The 21,032-nt window shown below is 44.7% G+C and overlaps 1 protein-coding gene across 14 annotated transcripts in view; it reads right to left on the bottom strand.

Annotated features, from left to right (window-relative positions):
- marchf8 (membrane-associated ring finger (C3HC4) 8) overlaps positions 1–19,226 on the bottom strand; it is a 47,318-nt gene extending 28,092 nt beyond the window's left edge. For 2 of the 14 annotated variants that reach the window (XM_078104422.1, XM_040179174.2), the window contains exons 1-2: positions 19,068–19,176; positions 7,100–7,296 (exon numbers count right to left, since the gene is read on the bottom strand). In XM_078104422.1, the coding sequence (XP_077960548.1) occupies positions 7,100–7,195 (96 nt within the window). In that variant the 5' untranslated portion in view covers positions 7,196–7,296; positions 19,068–19,176. Of the gene's footprint in view, positions 1–7,099; positions 7,297–7,682; positions 8,898–18,920 lie in introns of those variants that run through there. The other 12 variants (XM_040179180.2, XM_078104424.1, XM_078104421.1 and 9 more) reach the window with 10 other exon arrangements.
- Positions 19,227–21,032: the final 1,806 nt, after the last annotated feature.

Raw genomic sequence — 21,032 nt, 5'->3', positions numbered from 1 at the left:
TGTGAACGGCTTGTGCTTGATCTCAGCCCTGAGTCAGAGTTCTAGTTCCTCCACTGGGAAATGCTCTGCTCCAACCTCAAAAACAGAAGAGGCATTATTCACATTTCACAGAATAACTGTGGTGATTACATCTTAATTCCGCTTAGATAACCATGGTCGTATTGCACATTTCAGACACACAAGCGGGTATTTAGAAGTTGTGAAAGACTGCTGAGAGAAAAGCTGTCAAGCAGCTTGGAAAGATATCAAATGTCTTCAGGACAAGTCAGATAACTTTTTTTATTCTTTTACATTCTCATTTGTACAAAGTGCCACTTTTCAGCAGCTAGTGTTTCAGCGGTTTGTTCAGCAGAGTAATCCAGCTCCCTGGGAGACCAACGGGCGGCCTATTGGCTTCATATTCAGTCAGACTACTTTGAGCGGTCAGCAGGAGCAACGCATCAGATCCCACAAGCCATTTATCCTCCATTGTGCTCGCTCAACTCTCTATATAGAATATCTTTGCGTTAGTTAGATCTTGGCTGCCAATCCAAAAGAAAAATCCTTTCACCTTGCCCAGATTCGCACACTTCCTGCAGTCACCCTTAAACACAGTGGACTGTTCGGAGTCCATCCCAGAGGAAAACTGCCCCCCTTTGTGAAATCACACCAACATGCCACTTAAAGTATGGAAGATACAAAAAACCTTGAGTCTTAAGCATGCGCTGAGAGTGCAAACACAAGACTGACTGCATATTTAAATAAGATGTAGGCGCTGCTTCAACAGAGTCATAATGGGACAACGCCATCAGATTGAACAGACAAATGTGTTCTCCCATCCAAATATCCAAACACTTTTTTTTTTAAACATTCAAGAAGGTTAACAACTTGTTGGGTCGACGACGCTCAGACAAGCGACGGCATGTGCAGGTGTGCGAAAAGCATTCCTAAACATTAGTGCCAACATAAGCGGCGTGCTTCTCCATGTGAGCCAAAGAAACATTTTAGCCTTTTTAACCTTGAACTGAATCATGGTCAAGCACCACAGCCCGCCACATACAGACGCAGTGAAGGTTTTCTTGTGGTCTGGAGTCAAAAGAAGAAACAAAGTGCCGTCCCCATAAAGTCGTAGGGAGGTCGTTTCCGTGGCGATGACTCATTCTCTCCGTCCCATCCAGTGCTCTTGTCTCAGTGGCCTGAGAAGTCCACGTGTCATGTGCACCACCACCACGATCTATTGGCAAGCCGGAGGGAGGCCACAACAAAAAAAAAAAAGCCTGTTGGTGCATGCGAGCACACAAAAGAAGAAGGCGGATTGCCGTCGCTCCCGGCAGCGTGACTGCAGGCGACAGATGATGGAGTAGCCACCAGCCTCTTTATGCATGTGTGGAAAGTGCCGTGGGTTCAAACAAACACATCTATCAAAATGACGAAGGACTGACAGCCCCTGCTTTTACAGATGGACTTCACCTCTATTTCACAGAGACAGCGGCTTTCTTATTCACGTTACCCTAGTAAAAAAAAAAAAAAAAGACTCGAGATCGGGGCATTGGCTTCGATGGCGGATGACAATGTTCCTTTCGAGAGACCGCTAAATAAAGCAGAGTGGGGAACCACAACGCTCCTGGCACACAAACCGGTTGACAGCTCTGACGGAGGCAAAGCTGAGGGATGTTTGGTTAAACAGCAGGAGTCTGCCTCTGCTGCTCCAGTCCTGCCAATACAACTATTATTTAGTCTTTACTCAGTTTCTACAGAAACAACATGCTGCTCTTAATCGCTCGCTTCCTTTAAGTTGTTAACAATTGAAATTAGTAATGAAATTAGTTAGACACACACACACACACGCTGTGCTATAATTAAAAGCATTGATTTTGAGACTGTAGATTTCATCGCTTTATAACAAAAGCAAAAAAAGCCTCACAAGACAAATCTTTCAAAAAAACTTGCTGTCTGCCTCCAGAAAATAGATCATAAAGATTTCAGAATGTGCTTTGGGCTTCCAGCGGCAGAAGTTTCCGAGCAACAAACATCTGGTATCCTACTCTGCCAATGGGAGCTCTGAATGTTGTCTTCATTCCTCGCAACATTACAAGAACAGACTGTCCCCCTCCTGTAAAGCACACTGGAGGAAAAGTATCAGGTTGGTCTTTTCGTTAACCCTACTCTGTACAAAAGGGTACACACCATTGGGTTAGATACCATGCGGATGGATTTATTTTCTCATCTGTCCATCATTGGATTTAAAGACTAACATTTTGGACAGAATGATGTGGGATGAAACCCTTTTCTCTCAGATAACAATATTCTCTAACTGATATGAACGCAATGTAGTTTCTAATTATCACAGATGAAGATCACCACTGCACAGATGTGCAACAAATATCCAAGTATTGAATCTGTTTTTCTCTAGATTGTTTGATTTCTGCCATGTTACTCAAGGGAAACATGTGCAACTGACTTTTGGTATTAAGCACCTTATCATACCGGCCATGTTGAAAGTCTCAATGTCACCCCTCAAATATCATAAACATATTGTGCAAATATTACTGCTTTCATTTTCAATTAGAAAATACTTCCACCAATTTTAGCTGCACCTTAACTTTAGAAAACATGTGTAGACCATTTTTATTTACTCAGAGAGGACGGGAACTACTCAGAGCTAAATTGAACTAATATCGTTAAATTAACATCTGTCTAAATTCTCCTTCGGCTCTCCAGTCTACAGCGTAAACAACTGGAGCAAATCCGTCTTGTTCTGTTCCCAAAGTCCCCAAAGCCCCAAACAAAGCTAATGACTGGTTACTGCATTGTGCTGTAAATGCTCTCAGTAATACACAAAAAACTGAGATAAACCGTTAAATACAAGAGTCTCATTTGAATAGTGTTAGCTATATTTGAAATTGGTAATAGAAACCGCTGTACCCGTCCCCTTAATAGGGATCTCAGTTAGGTGTAAAGTGTCAGTCGTGTGTGTGTTAATGCTAACAATGCTAGCTAATGCTAATCACTCAGTGAACAAGCCAAGCTGAGGCTGATGGATCATTGTGGATCATTAGTTTTGCAGGTATTTAGTCATAGAACTGGACCGTAATTGACAAAAAAACAGAAATCTGCAAAAATGAGGGCGTTGTGACCAAAGTCACAAAGCTCGACAGAGCGACGTCACCTCATCCAGAGGCCGGCTTCTAGTTCCACCCATCGACTTGGTCTGAAACGCTTCTTTCCACAACGACAGACTGCATTAGCATCGGCTGGCTGAGGGGATGATCCCGCTGTGTGTGTGCGCGTGTGTGTGTCCAATAGCCCATGCTAACAGAATTAAAGTACAAGTGTCTTTCTGTAAGTGAGAGTGACTGAATCCGCATCTGCAGCTGTTTGGCATCTGCCTCCCCAGACGGCAACGAGGAGGAGTTCATAGTGTGGTCTCAGGAGGGAACTCACAGGCGGAGAGATTAATTGTGCTAATCTTTCGCTGGATAACAGAGGATGATAAAAAAGCATGAGGGAGTGGAGGAGAAGTTGGAGAAAGACAAAGACTTTTAAGGTGATTGGGATTGGACAGAAGAGACTAGTGTGTATTTGGACCTAGACGTCCTCCTCTCCCCTAGAAGATAATGATAATCTCATCATCATATCTTACTGGCAAGTGTCCGACTGTTATTGTACGTGCCTGTGGCCATAAACCGGCTGGAACAGGGCAGAGCTACGAGTCCTGTCGGATTCATTACACAGCTGGTGGCATAAAACTAGCATTCATCAAGCAGATATTGTGTGTCAGACAACAAAGCAACAGCAAACAGGCTGCTGTGAGGGGGAACGCCTGCGGCGTCTCATCAGGAGCATGAATACGGCCGCTGTGGGAGAGCGCAGAGCGACCGACCGCCCGCCATTGATCCGGCTGCAAGTGGCTGAACGTTCGGGGCCCATTTGAGTTACAGAAGCCAAACCAGCATGTCACCGTCTCAATTTAAAGAGTCTCCCCGCAGAGACCCCTTCCATTGAGCACTCAAAGACCGAGGCAGCAGCCGCTCCAAGAGGCCGCTCGGCATTTCTCCCACCTGAATGAACTTCATCGAGTTTCTTTTTGTTTATCCCACAATCACTGCTACAACATTATTGAGTAATGGACCTTGTTTAACTGTGGGTAAGAATGTAGTTGATTTCTTTAGATTCATTCTGGCAGCATTGCTGCGCTGTGCGACAGGCTAAACAAATGTCTGCGGGTTAACAGCTTAATCTCTATAGGCCTACATCTGTCAGATTACGTTGTACAACAGAGCACACAGTAAAGCGCGAGATTAGCGTTGGTAAATGTGTTTAACCCGAAGAAAACATCTGAAAGCTGCTTGCTGAGCCTCCGTTTTTAATGATAAATCTCAAAAACTGCTACTTTTCTAGATAGTGAATTGAACATCTCCTGGTTTGAGTTGACATACGTTTGGGCTTTGGGAACTGATCGGCACTTTCCCTTAAAAGCTAATGAAGCCCCCACTGTCTACTACTAGAACACCAAACGTCGACTGGGAAAAAAAAAATCTTTTCAGCCGTATTAATCAACTGAATACCAGCTGCAAAGGGATCTTTACAGAGTTTGTTTAGCTCTTTGGGACGGGGACAGTTTTGCCTCAGAACATCTACACCAGGATGAAAGTACAGCTTGTCTGTTTGAATGTACGTGTGAGAAAATCTGTGCACTGGAATATTATACTAGATTAACTAGTCATTAGTGAATGCACCACGACAGAATCATTTGTATTGAGTAAAACAAATCACAGATCACATTGTCTGCTTCCAACTAGAGGTGACCACATTAAGTTTAGTCCTAATGTACTCAAGTCACGCGTGTTGATAATTCTTTCCCTGATGATTCCTGATTTCATGCCTAGTCTAGCCAGCCCCAAGGCTTTCTGGGTAATTATTGTGGCGTTTTGATTTAAAAGCCTCGGGGCACTGCGGTCTGGAAGAGAATGTGTTGGACAGTTCAGATGCACCAAATGTTTGAAAAAGGTTTCTCCGCCTCAGGGCCCAGAAACATATTTTTCAATATTCTAAAAACACATTTAATCAAAAAGCTTTTTTTCTCAATTCAGTGGCGCTGGGTGTAAACAAGCTGCCCTGCGATCTGCCTTCTCGGGAAAAAGCTTCATCTGCACCTAAAGTGCAGGAACACTGTTCCAAGTGAACCAGTTATGTCGCCATGGTAGAAGCGCTTGGTTGAATCAGCAAAGACAGACACATTAAAAGCAGGCAGACGGCTGGAGCTCGAGCTCTGTGACTAAACTCTGGGGGGCGCGGCGCACACACACACGCACACGCGCGCACACACCTCCAGGGCTCTCAACTCATCAGCATTCAGTAAACACTCTCCTCTTTTCCTACACTCAGTTTCTCCTTTCTCTACGCTGCTGCTGCTGCTGATGATGATTCCACGGGGATGACTGAAGTCGCTGCTGTTTATCCACTTATTCCTCGGAGGGGGGAGGGGGGGCAGGAGACCGACAGAGGGTCGCTGAGCAGAGAGATGAAGGGTTGGATCTTCACGTGGCGGCAGAGAAACCAAACGTCCTCCGCACATGATGCAGCTTTCGGTTTCGATATTATTCCACAGGTGACCTTGCAACGACTGCTCTCCAAGTTTTAAACCCCTTAATCCCGTTAGCCGTGCATTTTACAAAAATATATTTCTGGCTACACAAACTCATGCCTTGATTTGACTCAGGAATTTGCAAGAAGCGAAACAGACTGAGTGAAACCATGTGCACTTTCACTTCTGAAATGACAAGCCAGGGTTTTGGGCCTGGTAGCCGACATAGATCAGGCTGGGATTTAATTGTTGATTCATGGTGTATATGTGAAGTAAAAATACAGCGCAGGTTTCACCAGCTTATATATAGAAAAGCACACCAGAGGACACGGCACCACATGCTGCATGAAGAGGCTTCTTAGGAACACCTGTGCTGCTGCACTTAGTGGAGTGGATCTATGGTGAGCCCATGAGGCCGAGCAGAAAGGGAGCCTACGGACAGATTGTCTTCGCACCTCGCTTTGTTCCAGAGCAGGAAAAAAAACGAAAAAAAAAAAACGTGGTGACTGCCCCCTGAGAGCACTTCCCTGTCGTGTTTGATGCCGGTGAAGTACGGGGACGGTGCAGGTTTATGAGGCGCAGGTGAGACCATGAACAGATTGAGCGTTCACCAGACTTTCTTTGTTATTATTGACAAGTCCAAAGTGATACCCGCCTCAGAAACAAACAAATATCCTGATTATTTATCCCTGAGAGTAAGTAAGTGAGGATTCTGAGAAAAGGTCAGATTTAAGCAAGAAATCTGGCAATCCTGTTTTTTTTAAACTATTTCACCGATTTGTTTTGTAGTAGACGATTTACAAAAAAAAAGCATGAAAGGTAAGAAATTGAGTATTTAGTCCACGACCACAATCCACAAATGGATAAGCAGACCAGTCTCATTAAACGACAACCTCTGCTCAACCCACATGCAGCACAGAAATAATTTGTGAGAATTTATGTTGCTTAGGTTGTTTAGATCGACACTCTGGCAATAGAGAATCAACTTCCCGGTGATCTCTGGTGAATGACCACATTACTCATTTCCTGTTCTCTACATCTAGTTGATATTTAACCTATTCTTTTAGTAGATTATTTTAACAAAGAATAGTTTAGTGAATAGTCAAATAGTTACAAATCTAACGCTGCCGAACCAATAATTTCAAAAACAAATGACAAAAACAAATTAACAGATATGCAATAGTTTATGGGGCATCTGGTAATATTAAACCCTAACAGAATAATCACTAAAGTCACTAAAAGTTGCAATGTGAGGTTGCAAAGTGGCAATTTTTATATCATCCCGAAAGATTGCAAGCCGCTAAACAGTTGTTTCTAGGCGCCTCACACGGTTGATTTTGGAAAAGTTCAATATCTAGTATTAAGTATTTATGTGTCTGGTTTGAACAATATATTCAGGCCTATCCTGGGATTTTGAAACTGAAATGTTGTTATCTACAAATGATGGATGATCCTTTGTCACATTTTCCATCGGGACCCCATCCCTCTGTGGGGGGGGGGGGGGTGTCCCCAGCTTTTCAACTCTTCACATACCTGCTTGTCCTTGTCCTTAGCTTTCCCGCTGCCGGACACCCGCGATGAGGTGACATCACGGGGGATGACAGAGATCTGGTGCAGTGGCATGTTCATCCCAGCAGAGCCAACCAGGGACGCTCACACACACACTTCCTGTCCAGCTGCCAGAGCAAAGGGCATGATGGTCTGAATTGCGACACCTTGCCCGCTCTGCCCTGCAAGGGACACACAGAGGACACAGGGAGATTAGCTGCGAGGCAACTACAATCCTTTTCAAATAACATACAAACATCAATGCATCTGGAGGAAGCCCACAGTAATGAACAGTCAGAACAATGAAAGTTGCGGTTTTAATTTAATAATTTAATAGGATGTATTAGTTTTGTTCCTTAATGTTGTGCTGAATTTGTGTGCAAAGAAATTAGGAGAGACTTTATTACCGATGTAGATCTATTCTATATATTTCTATCACTAAAGATTTATGTTCATTCAGGATATTTTTCAATTGCTTTCAAAACTCTTTACCCGACAAAAGCAAGCGAGCCACTCTCTGCACGCTGACTCAGAGTGCTTTGTAAGGAATTTTGGACTAATCTCAAACCTTTAAAGCCACAGTCCTCTCCAGGGATTTTCCACACGAGATGAGAAGTTGGTCTCACAATCCCAAAAGCCCAGCGTGCGTCCCAGCGTCACAGAGGTGATTTGCCCACGTGTGCAACAAATCACACCACGTGGGATTGCGAACAAATTTACTGAATTTACGGGATTTTCACCAAAAGAGAGAACGGCCCCTGCGGCTCAGTCATGCGGCGAGCCGTGAAAGCGGCAGCAGTACGCGGCTGTCCTGTGGAGTTACACAAGAGCTTTTACATAAGGGTTGTTTCAACGGCAGTTAATGCGGCCATCTGCACAGCCACTGACGGCAATTAAGCCGTCGCTCCTTCCCACCACGCGCCCGTGTGTGTTTTTGCACGCGGGCCCGTTTGCCAAGTAGATCCTCAAGCTCCGCGGTATGAAAAAGACAGGATTAAGAAACCGAAAAGCAAGCAGACAGATGGGGGAGGTCAAAGAAATGGCAGTGATCACAAAGCAGCGTTGACGGCGGCGGAGGGGGAGCGTGGGTAACGGACACAAGGCTGCCCGCAGCCCGCAGCCTTGTGTCCGGCAACACAAGAACCCGGGGTGGCTTTTTCCATCCCGTCGACGGTCTTGTGTCTGCACGCAAAGCCATCGGTCTTGATCACTGCGAGGGGGATTTTGGATTTGAATACAAAGCCATCGAGGTGGCCGCACGGCACTTAGTAATATAGTGTCGTCGACCATTACGTGACCTCACCTGGTGAGCCATGGCTGCAGAATACTGCCCACTTTGATGGGTGCACAGCACACACAGACACATTGTGCGATGCGTTACAGTAAATGAGCGTGGGTCAGGGGATAAAGTCACCCAAAGTCACCATTAACATGTTGTGTGTTTGTGCACTACCGTTTCTGGGTTTTTACTAAAGAAATGTTTGCAGCTATCCGATGAAACAATATCCATCACTATGGCCACAACAGGCCGCTGCTGCAGCAGAGGAGTTACGAGTGCATCGAAAGAATAACAACCGCAGTAAAAAAAAACACTCCACTATTAATTGCCACGGTGTCTTAAAGTTGTTTTTTTCTCCGGGTTGAATTGAGGGGGACGCGCTAATGGGAAGAGAGATGTTTTCGGATGGTTACAGATGCATTCGCTCTCCGTAATTCCTTAATAGACCTACCGAGAATAGGATATACATGTTTAGCATTAATAAAACTAAAAGACACTCATGCCGTCAGAATGTCCCTTGGATGTGAGATCACCAGCTGTGTGAGTGTGTGTGTGCGTGTGTGAACGAGTCTTCCAGGCAGGCTATCGGCCAAAGACTTCACTGCAATAGTATGAATAGCTGTAAATCCACCAGCACTCCAACCAGTCATAGATCTCCCGTGGTTCCAATTTGACAATAACCTGTTGCCATGGCAGCAGCTCCGCGGGTCAGCGTGAGGCGTTAAGGCGACGACAGCGCTGGATGAACGGATGCACCTCGGACAGGTTATGAATAACGATAACTGCCCGCTACATTAGCTACTGCCCATCACGCGCTCCTCCTCCTCTCTGTTCCTGCACACATCACAGGCCCGTCTCCTCCGCGTTCCACCCAGCTGACATCTGCCGTTATTCAGTGAGCAGGAGAACCCTGCGGGTCCCTGCTGTCAGATCAGACCTGCGATACGGCTGAGAGCCCGTTCTCCGCTTGTGATGCGCAACCAGGCAGGAAAACTTTGCTGATTTTAGGATTTATCAATAAATCCTAACGTTGCTGCACTGCAGCTATAGTATACATTTTTAAAAAGAGTGTCATCCGCGAGGGCGGTTAGGAAAAACCCGCGGATCAGTTCAGATAGATTGAGTGCACCTACATTTTTGGTTGGGATTCATTCATCTAATCAATTTGACCTGGTCTGTATACTAGAGAAGTGCTACATTGTTTAGCCCAATTATGCTTGTATATTTATTTAATTGTGCAAAAGTCAACCAGATTCCAAATGAGCGTCAAAGGAAAAACACAGGTTAAGAGTTTTGCCTTTTATGCCGACATTAGTTTGAGAGAATCATTTGTAAACTGTAAAAAACATTTGATTTAACATATGGTTCCTCATAAAGACAATTCTCGTCCCTCATAAAAATGAATTCTCGTAAATTTCACTTCCACAGAAATGTATTCAGTGTTCATTTGGCAGGTTCAGCAAAGCGCTGGTCAGTTAACCTTCTCGGCCAGATCGCTGTTCCCTTGATGGATATGTCACTTTGTATGAAACCTTTTACGAGAAGGACTTCAAAAAATAAAAATAAAAGAAATGCTACAAGCAGCTGTAGGTTGGACTGGTGCCCGTGGAGAGAAGATGGGCTTTAGTATCCCTCTCTCACACACACCTTTTTTTTTAACCAAAATTTAACATAAAAACTTCCACTGACAAAGAGACCCAAAGGATGACAAAGATAAAAGTGTTGTGCACTGCGCACAGGGGACACACAGAGAAACACCCCGTCCCGTAAATCTAAAAAAAAAAAAAAAAAAAAGGAACAGACAATTTACAGCAAACGTTTCATTTTCAGTAACGCTGCCAGAACGCAAACTGACTCGGATTTACAGAAGTGGGTCATTCCAAGTTAAGTCAATAACAGAATTTAGTCACAATTCTTTTAACGAACGCTTGCTTGAGTCCCCAAATAAGTGTTGTTACGAGAGACTTGTCACCGAATTACAGACACAAAAAAAATCCAACACGCTTTACAAAGCAGCTTAAATTTTAGCTCTTCCCGTATCAGAACGACAGGACAGAGGTTGTATAAAAATATGTTTGAAGCACAATAATCTTGAGATGCTGGTGGGTTGATGGAGTTCCCTATGAACAGAGCAAAGCTGCATCTTCTTATCCAACTGCATGAAAAGGCAAGTAAGCGCTATTCACCAAAATGTTCAAATATTCCTTTAATAGATGTATCCAAGAGCCTTGTGAAATGTAATTTACTTTGGACTTCTATCTTGAAGTAAATGCATTGTGAAATTCCATTACAGTGTTGATTAAAAACACAAACTGGCCCATGACTTCAGTTGGCAGGTTCTACATTCTGAATTGGTTTTCTGGGGCGAGTTGGTAAAAACACCAATGCTTCACTTGTCTAAACAAATCAAACATCCAGCCAGCAGACCTTCCAGAAACTTCCATCCAATAATAACCGTCCCACAAGCAAAACGACAAACAGCCAGCAGCAGATTACATCGGCTGCAGCCTCTAGGTAATTAGCGGTAATTCTCTGCAAAGTAACTTACACAGGATGAATGAAAACATGGTTATTGTTCATCGTTTTGAACAGAAAACAGCAGTTGTTCGTGCCTTCTCATCCCACCAGAAGGTGACCACCGATGTCAAAATCAATTTTGGTCAATCATAGCTTTTAGAAATTTGGGAATTAAATAGATTAAAGATGCGGCTTTCCATTACAGATAAATAAGGTGTTCAGACAGCAACAATGTCCCTGAGCGGAAACTGTGTGCGTAAACAAGGCAGACCAGCTGCCACTCAAAGAGGCGACGTGCGGTTATTTCTGCCTCACGAAAAATGCTTTTTTTGTTCACCAGAAAATCTCATTACGTCCCCATTTAACCTCACAAGACGGAACTTTGAATACCAAGTAAAAAGACGCGAGGCTGGTTTTAAAACAACTTGATTCGATTCTTGACACGACGATGTCCAAGTCTTTGTGTGTGATCGATGGGAAGACAAGGAAAAGGGTGCAAACAGAATGCAAGCAGGACGAGTCGTGACTTCACTGCAAGAGCAGAATGAAATATCTGGAGAGCTAAAGCTAAAAGGGAAGAAAGTGCAATCGTGTCAAAAATACAGAATGTGGAGACAGGAACTGAAATCGTTACGGACTTTCATTGTAGATACACAATCCACAAATGACACATCTACACACTGAGTGCGCAGCTTCTTTCACACCGTTGAAAGTAGAAAAGGGAACTCTAAATATCAACCCCATATGGGCCTGATTTTCAATAGACTTAACCAATTTAAATCCCAAAGTACCCTTCACTACGCCTTGCTCCCTGCTGCTACTGCATCCACATATCAGCTCCCAGGGGGCCTCACGGCTTTTAATCACATTTCACAATAAGCGTTTAAAGAATACAACCAGATTTAGCAGCGAAAACAGGTTGGAAAGATACAAAAGTAGACACTGAAGCCTATCAGTGTAAAAGCAAACATCACGATGAGACAGAAAGCCATAAAATAAATCATATAAATAAAAACAGGATTTTTTTGTAAAGCTCGGTGGGTCTTTGTTCCCCATTCCGATCATTCATTCCAGAAGCAGCTTACAGTCAGCAGTAGCTTACGTAGCACAGGAATGCTAACACCTGTTAATGATATGCTTAAGTCTACTCCACGTGTTTTCATATACAAACGCACATCTCCCTAAAACCTCTCCGTCCAAGTAGGACTAGGAAACTATGTTAAACATAACTTCAAATCATAAAAGAAACTATTGTGCGAGTGTATGAAGCAGAGCAGTCTGGTGGTCCCGCCCCCTGGGCACAACTGGCTGATGCTTGGCTGGGATTGGCTAGTCTGCCTTTTAGGGCGGGACTTAACCAAGGGGTCAACTAGCACGTGGTTGGAGGACACTACTATAAAACGCACACAGATCAGATGGCAACTGGAACACACAGGTGCAGATTCAAATTTGCATTTGGTGAGTTTAGCCAAAGCGGATATTCAAACGGAGGTACGATGGCGAGTGATTCAAGTCAACGTTTAAATAAATCATTGCAACCAATGACACATTATCAGCAGCGCCGGGGTCTAAACCTGACTGATCCCACTCTGTCGAATCAGCTCAGTGCTTCAGGTCAAGTTGGCGTGGTAGTTTATGGAGGAAAGATTTGAGGACGCCTGCGGTTTACTTTAAAGAGACACTGCCAAAACTAAACATATGCAACAGCAGGGGAGCTGTGACTCTAATGGATTTCTGCTAAATCAAAGAATTTATTATCAAAAAGTTTCTCAATGCCAGTAAACGAACAGTTTGTTTTTTAATATTGGCTTTATGCCACAATGAGTGAATTAAAGCACATTTGTTGATGTGCGTTAATCTTCTCACTGATGCTGAACAACGCAATGGTTAAGCTTTACCTATAAACAAATTTTAGCCAAAAAGAATTCTGCCAAAGATCTGCAATATCTTCCCGAACAAGTACACCTTTCTGGTGTAATGAAAATGTTTGATGGTCTTATGATCATTTTAGCACATGCTTCCTGCAATTGTACATGCGTTTCTGTTGCTTGTGCAGACGGATCAATTCTGTCCTAAAAGGGTCTGTCCACTTGAAATGAAATCGCATAAAACATTGTTGTTCTCAAACACACTGGTTATTGATCAGAGATTCAAACCTGCAACATAAAAGGAAGAATACATATTTTCTCAGAGTCTTTTTATTTGGACCATTTCTTAATTAAAAGCATAGCTGACAGTGTAATAGCAGGAACCGCCTCAAACCTGGTTGAGGAAATTGTCAACTCTATTTTTCTCCATCTAATAAAAAAGGGTTTGTGGATTCTCCTGAATAGGCGTGAATTCGATTGTGTTTTTCCAGATTACAAATGCCATTCACTTCCTTCAATCCTTTGCAAATAAAACCAGAACCTTGTGCTTACATGGGAAAATATGCAATTTTCCGAGTTTTCAGAGGTCATACATCACTGTTTGGGGTGTTGAGACGTTGCTCAAACGGGGAGAGTGTAATTCATCACTCACCCTTTGATACATCAAGACATGCCTGGATCTAGATCTTCATCCTCAAAACAACCATATCCAGTGTCACATCACATTAATCAATTCCAGGCTGGTTTTACATCCTCCACATGCACCCTCGTCTCTTTGTAGTCGGGATAATCAGACCAACGTGGCACCAAAACATCCAAACCTCGATGCCGTACATCCGATCGAAACAAAATCCTCCAATGTGCACAGAATACACATTACCGGTGCACTCACACATAAATACAATGAGTGTTGTTCAGACAGCTGCTCCAGATCATCTTCAAACTAAAGAGGCTAAAACCTGAGGGGGGGACGTATCCATCAAAACCTGTTTCAACTCCTAAATAAAGTCGCATACAGCAGCAGGTCGCGTCACGCCGGCCTCATAACCGGATAGAGCAGCCAATCCGTCCCGGGGCAGCACACATTATGCTAGTGGTTACAAAGAAAGGTCAGCTGACCCGTTGGACCCGTCATTACGGCTGAACACCTGGACGGTTGGAATGTTGGCGTAGGTCGTCCACGTGGTCACGCCAGCTTCAACAAGTGTGCACAGCCACTCGCATTAGTTCAGCTGAATCAAAGTCCTACAAGCCATCGTGTCTCTAAAGCTAATTTGCACACGCAATGACGGGATTAATTCATCATTTAAAATTACTACTAAATGTGACACAGAAGAGATCAGAGCGGGAATGATTTTTGCTGCAGCAGCAGCGGATGGATCCTGATATGAATGTACAATTGAATGAGATTTAAGTCGTGAATACGCACAAATGCAAATAGCAAATCAAATTAGAAAAGAAAAAAACAAAAGAAAAAGAAAAACCAATTTCATATACATAATGAGTGACAGCAGGGACTCTTCTGCTGGGACTTCCAAAGATCCGTTGATTATAATGTTCTGTTTACGAGCACTCCGGTGAATTACACAACTAAATTGTGGATTGATAATGTTCCGAAGGAAAGAAAAACAGCAAAAAAAAAAAAAGCAAAAAGATGCCCCTCCAGTTGATACAAACCAAACACTGCCGTAGACGTTGTGCGCTTAGAGGCAAAATGAAACTATGCAGAATATTTGAGTTATTAATACAGATACGACAACACAGTATTGTTCCATTGCGGCTCCTTCTCCACACCCTCGTCTTGCGTCGCTGCCACGAGCAGACAGAAACCTTTGGGAGACTCTGAAAGCTCTAATGACATCATCAACCACGTCGCACTACCCGCAGCGGTGCCATCCCGCCGTCCATTCGGCTGATTCAGCGCTTCTGCTGGGCTGATGTATAGCAGCTGTCGAGCACTACGCCCTCTTCATACCCACATTATCATTTCACTGCACCAGTGCAGCACACACACACACACACACACACGCGCGCACGCGCACACACGCACACACGCGTTTCAGAGTCGGCCTCGAGGAGGCTTGTTAAGATCTGTAATAATTATATCAATAAAACCCCGGTCCTGCCGTCTGATAAACAATGTGTTTCACATACGGCCATTAGCATTTTCCCAGTAAGGTTTAGCGCACACCGGTGCATGACATCATCCAGAGGAAGTCATTATATTGGATCAATATCGTACCATATTCCCCACAGATGAAGACCAGACACCGAGGGGCGCAGCAGCAGGATTGAGAGGAGAAACGACACTATCATACCTTTATTAAGTTATTGGATTACAGCCCAGCCAGAGGCCGATACCACGAGACCTGCAAGGGACACGTTCATACGATTATAGTCCAGCATCAGATAACGAAAGCCGCGCGGGACAGCTGCCTCGGAGTCTACCAGGTACCGGAAACCTCGTGATACAAATGCAGGGAGCCATATGGCGGCACTGTTGTTAATGGTGCTTTTCATTAGTCCGGCTGAGGGTCAATTCAAAAAGTAAAACTGGCTAAACTGAAAGTCTTACTGGAAGGTTCCTGGAAGGCAACGACTCACACGGTGCCGACTTCCTCCCAGTCAAGAGGAGTCAGCGAGAATCCACATTGTGCAGTAAAGCACGCGCGCACTTCTGTAAAAGGGAACAGGACACGTATGAGGACAGACTTTTGTCGGCCGGATCCATCTCATGTCCCTTCGCAAAACGCAATGAATATTGCTTTACACTTACTTACATTAAACACCACGGTGCAAGACAGAAAACAGCGGCTGCAAGGTGCCATTTTGAAGCAGGTTGAAATAATAATAGAGTGCTATTGATTGGGTCACGGTGCTGATCAGAAGGGGTTCAGTTAACGAAGGGTCAATATCCCTTCCTCTACTATAAAAACATTTAGATTAGGTTCTTTTAGATTAACCATATTTTTTATGTTTTAAAACGGGTTATAAATAAGTGTTCATTCAATACTGATGCCTCCATTTGACTTGCATATGAAAACAAGAGCAGCGGCGTGGCTGCTGCAGGTCTACATAACGACGGTGGGTATTAAGGCCTGTCGTCAGGCAGTCTGTTCTACGGGACTAAACCAGAACCTCCATCAGCCCAGACCCGGCTTTGCCGTAGACTTTGGCCTGCAGATGGTGCTCTGATTGGGGGGGTGGGGAGGTCTGCTCCTAACCGCTGCTCCTCCTCCTCCTCTGGACCAACAAGCCCCCCCAGGTAGAGCGCCGGTCTTTGACGAAAACGATATAGAGCAGCAAAACGGTGAAATCGCAAATTTCCGTGTCCATCTCATGGTGCCCCAAAAATACTTAAATTGACTCTGGAAACGGTCACTCAGAAGATACAATTGTGTTCAGTAAATCAACTTTCCAGCGCAAAAGTAGTAGAATCAACAAACAGTTATTTTCATTCTCTCCTTTCATGTTCTTGGAGCGAAGGCTGAAGTTAAAGGAAACACTTTGCCGACCAGAACACCCGACCCTGCTACAGTGACTCCGTTACTGCAAACCGCTGAAGCATTGGTCCAACATGAACGTAAAAAACGATTAGAGGAATTAAGAGTGAGATTGGGTGCACCGGAGCTAAAAACCTTTTCCACAAACTCTACTGCAAGTCGAAGGGTTTTTGAATGTTGTTAAATTAAATTTGATTGAAACCTCTGTAGCGGGGAACAATAGGGGCTGTCAAGCACATCCTCAGTTCCATATAGTAAAGTACTGCGGGAGGCACCCGTCTCCAATTGTGTCAAACAATGGCGGCGGTTAATTGGCAGAAAGCTGTGTTCGGAGCAGTCAAGATACTGATTGCACCCCCCCCCCTAGTCAATGGCGTTCCTCAGAACGTATCTCTGAAGACAGAAAGCAGGACTTCCTTTGAAAGCACAATGGCACAGTCCGTTAGGACTGCGGCCGTCTTCACGCGCCATTTTAAACACCCCCCCCTCAGGTCGCCCTCTTCCTCCCATTTGGCATCATAATCAGGACTTTACATTCTCATTCTCGCACTCGGCCCCGACAGGACAACTTCAGAGCCTGAGGGACGTGCTTGGGGAGACATAACGGCAGAACACTCGCTGATACCTGCAAAAGTTGATACCTGCGGTGTCTGAAGCCGAGGACGCAGTCACATGAAAAGGATTTTACGCTGCAAATAAGTTTGGGTGCAAGTGCATTCACCTCTATTGCACTTTAAAAATCCCTTGATACGATACTTAAAGCACTTTTATGAAGTAAAGGTGTGTGCGCGATATTCAAAAACATTTCTTACATCGTCGTGGCGCAGGGGTTAGAGAAGGTGTGCTGGGAAGCACAAGGTTGTTGGTTCGAGTCCAGGCTGCCCCATGTTCCATGTTGAAGTGTCCCTGAGCAAGACACCTAACCCCTATTTGCTCCCCGGGCAAAATGTGAAAAAGCCATGGGTTTAAAGTGTAATGTAAGTCGCTTTGGATAAAAGCGTCTGCTAAATGACCTGTAATGTAATGTAATGTACATTATCTGTGTACTCAACAGGAGAGTATAGACTAAAATCAGCTAATGAATAAAAAGGTTTACTTCTGTTTTGGGATTTTTATTATTTCTGCTAATGTACATTAAGATAGTTCCCAATGCATTTTGCTCAAAGTCAAGATATCATTTTTTTTTGTTCTGCTCCTCGTATGAAACCGAAATTGAATCTGCAAGTGCTTCCCTACAAAAAAGGCCACCGGCCGTATTGTTCAAACACTCAACTGTGTCGCATAGTTATAAAAGGGAAATTTGGGCCATAAAAGAAGCCATATTTTATACCGCGGTGCCATGTGAGGAGGCAGGATGGGGCCCGACAGAGAGAAGACGCATTGGGTTTTCAAGTTTGTGCGTGCAGACTCCCCAGATACCAGCGGGACAATGAGGCTTCTTATCGCAACAAGACCTCAGTATTTCAGCATGCTGTCAAATACACAACCAGAGGCTGCAGTGATGTGACAGACGCACACAGCTGGTCTTCTCCCTCTAAACCCGACACAAGCTGAACAACACACTGAAGTCTGCATTGTGAAAGAGAGCCGTCTGACGCCTCGCCTGTTTACCTTGGAACGGAGATGAGTGAAAGGTTCGCCCTTGGGCAGAAGGAAATAAAATACAACCGTAGGAAATCACAAAATGGTTGCAATGGTTGCAAAGAACAGAAAGCTGGAGAGCACACAGGAGGGCTCCGCTTTAAGGGAATTTTAACAAGCTGCAACTGCATTACACACACACACACACACACACACACGCACACACACGCACACACACACACGCACACACACACACGCACACACACACACCAGCCAATGCGGAGACAAGAGTAACGTGAGAGCCACGGTAACAATTTACTGATGATACAATTGTTACCATTTCAGGGAAAGCAACGTGTTACAGTGAAGTCCATGGGTGGACTTGTTGTGTAGTGGACGTTAAGCTGATGAAATGAAAATGAAACACGGTTGTGTTGTCCATATGTGAAGAGGTGCAGTCGCCTGTTGACACAGTGCAGCCACGAGCTTTATTATGGCTCATAATAACAAAATGGACCTCAGACATGAAGGATCTGCGCTGTGGGTCGAAATGAAGAGATCACACGATCAACATCCCGATCGATCCGTGTTAAATTCAGAAGGCGCTCTGTGACCTCCGATGTAAATGCATGCAAATGCAAGTCTATAGCATCCCAGACAACGAGGACGTGCAACAACAACAACAACAAAATAAAAATCCGATACCGGGAAACGCCTGATCACTTCTCTTAATCCACCGCGAACCGAGCGTAACAAAAGGCTGCGGGGGGGGGGGGGGGGGGGGAACTAAACAAAGGCAACGCTGCGTGGGGGCTCCGGCGCGCGCTGGGTGGACGGTCCCCGGGCCGGCGCATCCACGAGACGCACACGGCTTCTTATTGTCCTCGGGTGCGCGTGTGGGAGTCCGCTGCAGAGCGCGCCATTCGCTGGCATTAAATCAGACAGTTGCCATACCGTAAATCCACCCCCCCTCACCCCTAAACAAACAAACAACAGCACCCGGTCCCCGGGGGCTCCTGCAGCGGCGCAACGACCAACAGAAAGGGGCTCATTCTCACACATGCACATGCCGGCGGAGTCCAGACGCACCTCAGTCCGCCTCCAGTCGGGTTTAGTAAAGCGGAGACGGAGGACGAGCCGCGTCGAGCCAAACGTTCCTCCACGTTTTGCAGCGAACAGAAGCGAGCGGACACTCACTCACTCACCGCTGCGTTCGGGCCCGAATGACGCCGCGCTGCTGATCTCGTGGCCCCCGCTGAGCAGCTGTGTGTAGCGGTGCGTCACCGACTTCCGCGTTAGGATGAAGTCAACGAGGGGAAAAAAAGGAAAAAGGCGAGTGGAAATAATGAATTTAAAGGATAGGCGGCGCACGCATTGTTTGGAGGGGGGGGGGTGTGATGGGAATTATCATAATGATGCGGTATCAAGTGTTGATATTTAAAACTCTATTATTTAATGTTTCTGTACCCTGACCCTCAATTTCCCTACTTTGAATAAAATGTAGTTTAATGCTACTATTTTACCTAATTAAAACATAGGTACTCTGTAGGATGTATTTGCCGAAATGCAGCAAAGATCTGTGTTGCATTTAGCAACTAAAGAGACAAATGTGTTTGGCAGGACATGTAACTTATGCGAAAAAGAAAGAAAGAGTAACGAGAGAGAGGGAATAGCTGTTGGTCTCACGTTGCTGTCAGCTTGAGGTGTGTGTGTCCGCCAGTTAGCAGTTAGCTTAGCACAAAGAACAGCAAGATAAGACAGCCAGTCTGGCTCTGCCCGAAGGACCCACTCATTATTAGTACACCTTTATTCATTCGTGTATTAATACAGTACAAAAAACAAGGTGTCAAATAAACTGAGGGAGTTTACAAGTACTCATCTTTTGGCTAAAAAGTATTTTGACAAATAACCATGAATTGTCATTTTTGTTTCCATTTCTTCTCAGTTTTTGGACGCATTAGACAAACAGCGAGTGCCGATTTATGGTGATTAATTGCCTCTTCATGTGCAGCTACATTGTGTTTCAGTTGTCACGGACAGGCAAGTTTTTACTCCTGTACTCCTTTATGATAACTCTGACTGAAATGACCCAAAATGACGTGGTGATGATAACACATATTCTTTTTATCTTCAACACTACATTTAACATTCAATTTTGTGGAAATTCCATAACCGATATGTCATCAGTTAGCAGACTATTCTGGTTCGGTGGTCATTATTTCAGATCATGAATGGGCCCCAGTGTACAGTGATTCACACTACACTCGGAAAACTAAGAGTTCCCCACTCACAGCGCAGAGCGTTGGGCCGAAACTCACTTATCAAACTGGGGACTGTGTCCTCCGTCGACTCAAAGCCTCGGCTCTATCTCCGTGAGACCTGACATTGTGTTTGGGCTTATTACTGATGCACAGTGCGTCCACGCCGTCCTTGTGATGGGACAACGGAGCCTCTGTGCTCGGTCTGGACGAAGTGGGCCCCTCAGAAGTCAGTCTGCCAATTTGTCATGCATGCGTCTGTGCTTGGGAGAGATAAGGCTGCAGGCTGCAGGCCGTCTCGCTGCGTGGAATGGAGAGATCAGTGATGTGGGTTTTTCGTCGTGTTTTGGACGTGCAGAGAAGCAGGCAAGTGGAACGCCGCCGTGTTGGTGATACTGCAACAATCGTTTTCACAACATTTACCAGACTTAAGGATGCCCTCGCTTTTCAAAGTGTGAAGTTATTCTCAGCGTGTGTCCTTCCTCTTGTCTTACCTGAGTGAACCTGTCAAACCGGTAGTGTGGCATTTTGGAGCACATGTGAGGCCCTCATGAGCACAGAAACTGTTTACCAAAACAATGACGGTTCCGTGGAAGACAAATGTGTTTTGATCACAGACGAGGCACAGATTGCCTTTGAATACTTATAAATACTTGACAAAAAAGGACCAGCATATGAAGAAGCACTAAAATGTGAGAATATCTTCAGAGCCACTTGGGTACTTTTTGTTTGTCACATTCCTGCAGGTACTTGTGATGACTGTTCCTCTCCATGCAAACTTCAGAGATGAGTTTGCACATTTTGAATGTGTATATGTATGTGTCTGCATTTTGAGATCACAGCACCACAAATCTGAGTCTTTAGGCCTATTTTAGAGATTACTTAATTATAAACTTACAATGTCTTACATCT

Source organism: Gasterosteus aculeatus, chromosome 6 (genome assembly GCF_964276395.1).
Source record: "Gasterosteus aculeatus chromosome 6, fGasAcu3.hap1.1, whole genome shotgun sequence".
Lineage (NCBI taxonomy): Eukaryota > Metazoa > Chordata > Actinopteri > Perciformes > Gasterosteidae > Gasterosteus > Gasterosteus aculeatus.
The sequence above is the reverse complement of the archived record's forward strand: the minus strand, read 5'-3'. Positions and strand labels throughout refer to the sequence as shown.